Source organism: Lycium barbarum, chromosome 9 (assembly GCF_019175385.1).
Source record: "Lycium barbarum isolate Lr01 chromosome 9, ASM1917538v2, whole genome shotgun sequence".
Taxonomy (NCBI): Eukaryota; Viridiplantae; Streptophyta; class Magnoliopsida; order Solanales; family Solanaceae; genus Lycium; species Lycium barbarum.
In genome coordinates this window covers 39,456,731-39,465,627 of record NC_083345.1, presented here as the reverse complement: position 1 = coordinate 39,465,627, position 8,897 = coordinate 39,456,731, and the positions used below count along the sequence as shown (strand labels likewise).

At 36.9% G+C, this 8,897-nt stretch overlaps 1 protein-coding gene across 3 annotated transcripts; it reads left to right on the top strand.

The window, feature by feature from the left end:
• Window positions 1–4,096: 4,096 nt before the first annotated feature.
• Window positions 4,097–7,273, top strand: LOC132611373 (B3 domain-containing protein At5g60140-like). 3 transcript variants are annotated; one of them, XM_060325804.1, is made up of 5 exons: window positions 4,097–4,115; window positions 4,958–5,055; window positions 5,650–6,124; window positions 6,549–6,691; window positions 6,774–7,273. In XM_060325804.1, the coding sequence occupies exons 2-5, from the start codon at window positions 5,002–5,004 to the stop codon at window positions 7,053–7,055; spliced, it is 954 nt and encodes a 317-aa protein (XP_060181787.1). In that variant the 5' UTR covers window positions 4,097–4,115; window positions 4,958–5,001; the 3' UTR covers window positions 7,056–7,273. The 3 variants fall into 3 exon arrangements, with proteins under 3 accessions (XP_060181787.1, XP_060181786.1, XP_060181785.1); XM_060325803.1 differs by lacking the exon at window positions 4,097–4,115 and adding an exon at window positions 4,453–4,670; XM_060325802.1 differs by lacking the exon at window positions 4,097–4,115 and having other exon boundaries at window positions 4,804–5,055.
• Window positions 7,274–8,897: the final 1,624 nt, after the last annotated feature.

Below are 8,897 nucleotides of genomic sequence, written 5' to 3'. Positions count from 1 at the left end.
CCCTTTCTTCCATGTCAACTTTTGTAATATGCAGTGAATGTGGTTCTTTCTTGTTCTGACGTGCAATCGTGTTTTCTAACATTACTACACGGTATCACCAACTTATGTTCAAGAAATCCGGACTACTCATATATGAATTTCATTTCCTTAGGCACCTTCTCTCGCCTTATGTTTTCATGAAATATGCAGTTATTTATTTGTTTTACCTTTTACTTAAGTAATTGGTTTCACTGGTGTAACGACCCGTTCCGTCGTTACGGTGAATTTCAAAATATTCGTGACGCCGGCTCCTAGAGACATGCTTGAACCTGCCCTTGCAACTTGGGAACGGTTAACTTGATCGGGAAATCGTATGAGTTGCACGTGAAGAATTAGATTCGGGCCCTTCGGGCCCAGTTTTGCCCCTTCAGCACCATCCAAGCCGTCCCAGCGATGCCGCAGCAGCGGCTTGTCACCCGCAAAAGTGGTATAGTAGAGAATCCCCCTTTGATGCAAAAGCGGTACCGCTGAAGCGGTGACGAGACCGCTCCAGCGGTCACGTACAGTGATTCCACTATTTAAGTGACATTTCGGGATTTGGCCTTATTTTTCCAAACCCTAAAGGGTCCAGCCGCCCATGAGGCAGTTTTGGAGCAAAAAATGATATTTTCTTGGGGAAGGTTACCCCCCTAACTTCTTCCATCACTCCTTCTAGTATTGATTCTCATCAAAGGTCATAGCCTAGAATCACAAAGGGGTATCTCAAATCTCTTAAGTTCCCAAAAAGATGAATCCTTTGTCTTCTTGATATAAACCCTTGGATTATTTTTCCCTTGTTCATTATCCCAACTTGATTCCTAATCTAATCCTTATTTTCCTATTGAAAACACAAATAAGTCTCTACTTTGGATCTTGAAAATGGGTTTCTTGAAGATAAGCCTAAAATGGCAAATTGACCAAACTAGTGACTTGAATATGGTCATGATTGTCCTAAGTAAAGTTTGATTGATCAACTAGCGTAGTAGAAGTGAATCTAAAGGCGAAATAGATTTCATCTCTACCTTATCAATGTCGGGATCCTCGATAAACGCGCTAGATGATGAATACAACTCTGGGGTCTCATGGATGTCCCCAAACTACTTGTGTGGTTACACTATGGTGGCCAAGTTAAAGAATCAACGGATGTTCGTGGCACCATGAGGTAGGTAATGGCTTCCTTTCGGTAGACTCTGGTTAGTTGTCCATATTGTTGTGTTAGAAGAAACGGAGAATGCATGTATGGGAAATCGGAGATTTGGGGTGGAATTCTAGGATGGTATTGTTGTGTGTTACTTGTTTGTTCGGGCTTGTGGCCTGTAGATTCCTTAGGTATTGATGTGGTTTTTCTTGATTATCGTTGGATTTATGTAACTTGGGAGTAGCGGATGGAATCTAGTTATGCCTAACGATGAAAACATCTCGTAATACGTGATTATTTGTATTGTATCTAAATGCTAGGTGGAAAGATAAAATGTATCATGGTAGTGATTAAATTCTAGCTAAATTGCGACAAACGACTCAAGTGTAGGGTGAGATTCTTGTCTTAAACTAATAGGCTGATTTAGGGAAATGGTAATATTATATATCAATTGATTGATCTGTTGGGTGTTGGGACTAGCCACCCGTTATATGTACTTGAATGTTCCATTGTGATGGTTGATACCGTGAGTAGTTGGTGTGAATTAGAATATGTATTATCGTCTTGACTGAAGATAGAATTGACATACCATTGTTGGTATTTGAACTGTGATACATAGTTGGTGTACCCGTTGTCGATACTTGTGATATTTATACATTGTTGGCATGCCCTTGTTGGTATTGTGATATGATACATTGTTGGCATACCCCATTGTTGGTACTTGTGATGTTGAACTTGATTGTTGATGATTGACATATGCATTGCACGCATTCCCTCATATCCATAATGCATAGCTGATACCCGGTAATGATCCGGTATCGTTGATTGAGCGTAACTGATACTTGATAAACTCTTACTTGAATGTTTGTGAAAAGGCCGATGTTCGAAGATCCATTCCGGAATCCTTGATTATATGAAACTAATGTTTGATAAACTCTTTTACTTGAGTGATTGTGAGAAGGCCGATGTCCGAGGTACAATTCTGAAATCGTTGACATATGCATTGCATAAATTCTCTCATATTCATGATGCATGGCCGATAACCGGTGATGATCCGGTATCGTTGATTGAGCGAAACTGACTTTTGATAGACTTTTCTACTTGAGTGATTGTGAGATGGCCGATGACCGATGATCTATGCCGGCATCATTGTTGCATGGCCGATTCCAATGCTATCCCAGAATCATTGTTAGTGCATGGACTCCGTGGGTCCCCCAGGGTAGTGCCGGTGAGACTTCCCCTGTGAGCAATTAGCCAGGGTCCCGCCTGTCTGTTGGGCAAAGATCCGGGACGGGTGGCACTTAGACTTCGCGAGTCACGCTGAGTTGTGCTACCAAGACGTCGATATTTCCGTATGGAGTACGTGTGTACACCTCCATTGCATGGCATGGCATCGCATTCATACCATTATTGCACTGCATTGCATCATGACTTGACTCAGATGTTTGGTGATTGGATTGTGATAATTGGACTGTGATGATTGAAGTGGATCAGATATATTCGGGCTTGACGTATTTGGGTTTAGATGCTTTACATAGGCAATGACGAACATTTGGATTCAGTTATATGTAAATTACATTGTTGACTTGCGTCTGTTAAATTAACCTAAAATTAGTCGTAAATTGTTTCTAAGTGAGGTAGGATAAAAAGGCGTTGTAATGATGAGTTCATCCCTAAACACAAACGAACGACTTGGGAATTACATATATGTTGAGAATCTGTGTAGGCGATTGGTTAACTTATAATTCATTAGGGAGTAGTCGTGGCCTAAAGTATGTTAACGTTGTGATGTACTGTATATGGATGGATATGTGATTGATTTGGTGATTATCATCATCATCCGTGAATTCTTTACCAATATGTATTACTAATCATTGTCGGCCTATGATACTTACTCAGATGCGTGTTTGTACTGATATTGTATTTGCTATACTCTTTTTGGGGTGTAGATTGTTTCAAGTATTTGATTGATATGAAGCGGAATGTACGGTGTGTATCTGGAAGGCCTCCTCCCACTTCATTTCGGGATGGAGGATGTGTCGTAGAATGTAATGGTAATCCGAGTCAATAGTCGCTCTTGTACTAGTCTAGACCAGGTCATGAGAAGTCACATCGAGTATGTAAATTGGTGTTGTTGTAAACATATAAACCTTGTGGTTATTAAATATTTATAAATGGAATTTTGCTGTATTTCTTAATTACCAAACCCTTTAATTGGAATGTTGTGTGATTGAAACGTTTTATAAATGAGAGGGTTCGCCTACCAAGGTGGGAAGGTAGGTGCCCGCACGAGCCCAATTTGGGTCATGACAACTGGTCAGGCATGATAGGTTTTGGTTGAAATTGCAACTTAAATGGGAATTTTGAACGGTATTCTGCAGGGCCTGGAACTGACCTGCTGTTGTCGATCTTCATAAAAAATGTTTCTCAAAATATATTTTTTCTTTTCCTTCTTCACTATTCTTTCCGTGGCTTCAGGTCTTAAAAGAGGATAAATATTCCCCTGTTACCTTCAAGGATTTGTATGAAATCTAATGTCTTAGGTAAGCAAGTGACTGAAGACATCCTAATAATATAGAAGGTCCAATAATCATGTATTTTATGTCTTCATCTATGATTTAAGTTTGCCATATATTTTGTAGATGGTAAACTCTATTTTAGACAAAACTTTCAGAAGACATTGAAACTGATGGAGTTGAGCTGTATTGAGGGGGGATCTTTTTGTCTCAATTGTTGTTCTTTCATAAAATTCTGAATTGTAAACATGAATAAATTCAAAGTACTCTCCTTAATTCGTTGGGTTTAGGGGTGTCAAACGGACGGAGCAAGATGCACTTAGTTAATAAATGGGTGGGTTATGTTTTCATTGGCTTAATTTGTCACCCTTAAGTGGGGTGAAAAGCTGCTTCAAACGAATGATTAAAAACCTCAATTCTCATAGAGCAAAGCATGTACTCTGGTATCATCTAAACGTTAAATCTAGACCTCTCTTTTTCTCATTTCTTTTATTTATTTATTTATTTATTTCAAATGCTTCATTTTGTTTTACGGGACATTTTCACCTTAGAATTTCGAAATCTTAAGTATGACTCATCTTTGGCAAAAATATCTTCCGAAGTTATTCCTTCTCATTAATTACTTCGATAAGTAACCACATCAGTTATAATAACTCTGATGGTAGCATTTACTTTTTTTTTCCTGCTTGCCAGCATCAAAATCTATATTTACTCCAAAGTTTTAGTTTTACTTTATGTTGCTGTTTTATCAACGAGAATTAAGTGGATTGGAATTGACCAAAAAAAAAAAAAAAAATTAGCACTATGGAGAAGCTTTTACCCAAACTGTTTTGAGTCATTGGCCGTACCAATTGCCAAAGACTTTCTTTTAATAGATATCGGGATGTTAATGGATGGGTCTTTTTGAGGATATATAATGGCCCAAAAAATGAATCTTGCTATGAATGTAATCCCCACCTTGATGAATTTCGAAAAGCTTTGCTAAAAATAGATAAAAGGTAATTGCTGTTTTCAGTAATGGCAAACAATGTAGATGCTTGTTATACATGCACCTTGAATTAGCAACATGAAAAGGATTGGCATTGGCTGAATTAATGAAGTAAACAGAGCAAAATAATAATAGTATTCCATATTTTGAATGGTGCAGATATAAATCAACTGAATTTTTCAATCCCAAAATGGGAAAAAAACTCATCATATTTCTCCATGGTTACTATTTCTGCATTTACTTCTTAAGATTTTTGTAATCTTCTCCGCTTTTATGTATTCTCTCTCAACATTTTAGGGTTAAGGTTACGCTGAAAATTCTTCTATTCTCTAAAAGAGAAGATGGAAAAGGGCTTCTTCAAGTTTTTCTCCCCTGAAAACAGCTCAAAGCGGCTGGTAAGTTTACTTTTTTCCCTTTTTAAGTCCTCATGGTATTTGATTTCTTGGGACCTTTTTTTCTTGATTTATTTTTCTTTGTGGAGATGTGCGGGCAGTGGATATGGGAAGGGGAAGTAAAGAGAGGAGAAGGCCTTGGTGAGATTTAGATCTGCAAGTACTGAATAATAATGATTAGGTTGCAAAATCATTACATTTTTTAAATGTACTTTCCCTCTCATCTTTTTTCTATGTTTTACTAATATTCAGGTGATCAATTATTCTTGCTGACTCTTTTTCTTGAAATACTTTTTGGAAGATATGGGCAGTGTATAGGGGTAGGGGAAATAAAGAAATGCCCTTGTCAGACCCAAGTAAATTTTATACTAGTAACTTTGCGGTAAAACTATGAGAATCCCTCAGATTTTTTTTAGATCTAGTTTCTGACATAGTTACATTCTTGAATTATAACCTCAAAAGTCTTAGACCTTGAGTTTATTTGAAATATTTTTCCGTCTTATAGAGGTTGCTTTTATGATATGGACAACCTGATTTAAAGAAATTGGTATTGTTCTATATCTTTTTGTAATAATGGAGCTTTTTTTTTTTCCACAGAAAATCCCCACAGCTTTTACAGATTATAAGAATGGAGAGTTACCTAGGAAGGTTTCTGTTAGGGATCGGTTTGGCAATACGTGGCCCATGGGAGTGGCCAAAACAGGAGGAAATTATTATTTCCATTATGGATGGGAGAAATTCATTGAGCAGAACACAGTAGAGTTTGGAGACCTTTTAATTTTTGACTATGATGGAAATGGTGTATTTGACTTCAAATTACTTGGACACACTTGTTGTGAAAAGAAAGGAGCTGGAGGTTTAAAAGAAGAAGACAAAGAAACTGAGGACGAAGAGGAAGATGAGACTGAAAGGGTCCCATGTTCAAAATGCATACACGTGGAAGAGGAAGATGATGATGAAGAGGAGGAATATGAGGAAGAAACTGAGGAGGAGGAGGAGGAAGAGGAAGAGGAAAAGGAAGAAGAGAATGCAAGGGCTGGCATATTCAAGAAAAAGGTGCCACCTTCAAAAGGTAGACACAAATTAAAGATCTTTACATCTTCATTTTATATGCAATATTTTTCTTGTTGGTATGTTACTGAAAAAATGACATCTTTTTACAATTGGACATGCTGTTGTAGTTATAGAAATGTCATGAAATGTTTAAGACCACAAGTTCCAAGTGGTTTAAATAAAAGTTCGGTTGTATGGTTCGTGGACAAAATGAGCTTGAGGGCACAGTTTGTTAGTTTTTTGGAATTGCTGAGAAGAATAAAGTTAAAATCTCATTTTCCCAATCCTTTTGTTATGTGCAAAATGAATCTTTTTTCTTTTTTTAAAGTCTATGGTCAATAAAATACTACCATGTAAATATGTAATATGAAATGGATGGAGTATCTCTGAGTTTCCATGAGATTTCTATTTGTGAACCTGACCAGTTAACTTTCTTGATTTAGCTGGATGCAAAAGAGCCACTGTTTGCAAGGTGAGGGATTTCCATGACCAATATGGTGCAGATATTTTCAAAAGTGGACGCGCAACTCAGCCAAAAAATCCTTACTTTGTAGCAAAAATACGATTAAAAAGGAGAGACCAACTGGTAATTAAAAGCCTTAGTGAATGATTTTATAGTTCAATCTTATCGAATTCTCATTTAACAAGTCCTTTTTTCCTAATTGCAGTACGTTCCGATTGATGTGGTGAGAGACTTCAAACTTGAAATCCCTCCAACAATGACCATTTGCGATTCTGCTAGCAGAGAATTTGAGACAAAACTCAAGAATTGGAAGGACGGTAGAATATGGCTACATGGAGGCTGGCGCAGTTTATGCAGATTGAACCTTGTGGAGAAAAATGACAGGTGCATTTGTGAATTTGTGAAAGGAAAAGGTGAAAAAGGCCTTTACTTGCAAGTTCAAGTTCTCCATGAAGGAGCAAGTTCCCAACCACAACAAGAAGTATAAGAAATAGTCTCCTGCTATTTACCATAACATTTTAAGTTTTACAGCCTTAAGTGCTACTATAAGTTACAAATTTTGAAGAAATAAGTGCTGTTGTTTGTTGACAAAAAATGAAGACTGTTCTACTTTGTATTAATGCTCTGACAATTAAGCCAATAATCTGGCGTTTAGAGTTGACTAATTTGTTATGTACTGTTGTTTGTTATAGTACAAGTTTGTAAGACTTGTTTAGTTTGCATTAATAGATGTGACAATTAAGCCAATTGATTGGCGTTAAGACTAAAGTCCAATTCACGGGACTGCATTTTTCCAGGACTGTGACATTCTAGTCACTCCCCGATTACTCAACCCCGAAAAAGGTGAAAGTAATTCACATTTTTGCTACTAGCGTTACCATTGGGTAACTGCAGTAGCTGCAAGTAGTTCTTCTAGCATGAAAAGAATTGGTCCATACACAGGTATTGATGGCGACTAACTCTATCTGATGTAAAAGCTTCAACTAATCTGTTTATGCAGAGAGAATTATTTCTGCCAAGCTATTTTATATTAATATTCAATTTGATGAATTTGAAAGAGGCTTCCTCTTTTTTAACTATCTAAGAGTTCATTCCTTTTGTTCAAAAATGATCAACAACTTGTTCTTGATGGTGCTCTAAATCCCTGTTAATTTCCTTCCGCAACTGATTGGTTTATTGTAAGATGAACTCCCATTTCTCTTTACTTTTTAGCTGCTACTTTTCTTACAATAACCGCCACAAATTTCTTTCTTGCTATTCATGAGTCTATCTACATGGGATTCAAAGTCAACTGAAATGTTATGCTAATTTTGTATGAGCTTTTGAAGTATTGTGCTTACCTTTTAGCGAACGATCTTTCAAGATTGTCTTTCACAGCCTGTTCAGGAACCTGAAAAAATGACCGAGATAATTGTTCAAGTTATGGAAATGATGTATTGCTGATTTTATGATGTGTTGTTTGTTTTAGTAAAGTTGAGACCTATTTATGTGCTGGTTATTGACCTCTGCTTTGAGTCGTGGCAATATGTGCCCGCTGCCCCACCTATTCATCTTAAACTGCTAAGAGACTGAATAAATTTGTAAGTTGATAAATTGTGATTCTGCCCACCGTAAAGGTCTTTGTACCACATCTATCACAAACATACTTTAACTAGGAAACTCCTTGGGTGATCCGCTTGGTTTATTGATGCAGTTTAATTCTTGTGTGTGTTCCTAATTGTCGTCTACCCTACTATTTAAAGCTTCACTTATCCTTCTTTTTATGGCTACAAAAGTTTATTCTGCTTATTGTTTTGGGTTATGGAAAATTAATCTACACTTGACAGGAAAATTGATTATGAGTTTGAGTGCTATTGAATAACATCAAAGGATACTTTTCTGATATAGTGCACGATCTGTATTGAGATACAGAGTGAATTATGTATATAATGTGCAAGACATATATGCATAAACTTTAACCTCCCAACAACAACATACCCAATGTAGTCCCACAAATAGGGTCTGGGGAGGGTGGTGTGTACGCAGCCTTACCTTCACTAGTCATCCGAGGAGTCCAAATTTGTTATAAGTTAAGTCCAGCATTGTTGCTCCCAAACGCACACGCAAGTATACGCGGTCGTACAAGTAATATAGGATTTTAAAGTCCAGATATCGTATCCACAGGGACTTATGATTAACTATTTACTAAATTAAACTAATGCTAATTATCTAAACAAGAAATAAAATCCAAATTATATTTGTAAACTAACTAAAAATAAAAGAAAACAAATAATGAACTTCAACCAAGAAAGAATGGATTTTTTCGGAGAAGAGATAGATCTAGGGCTAT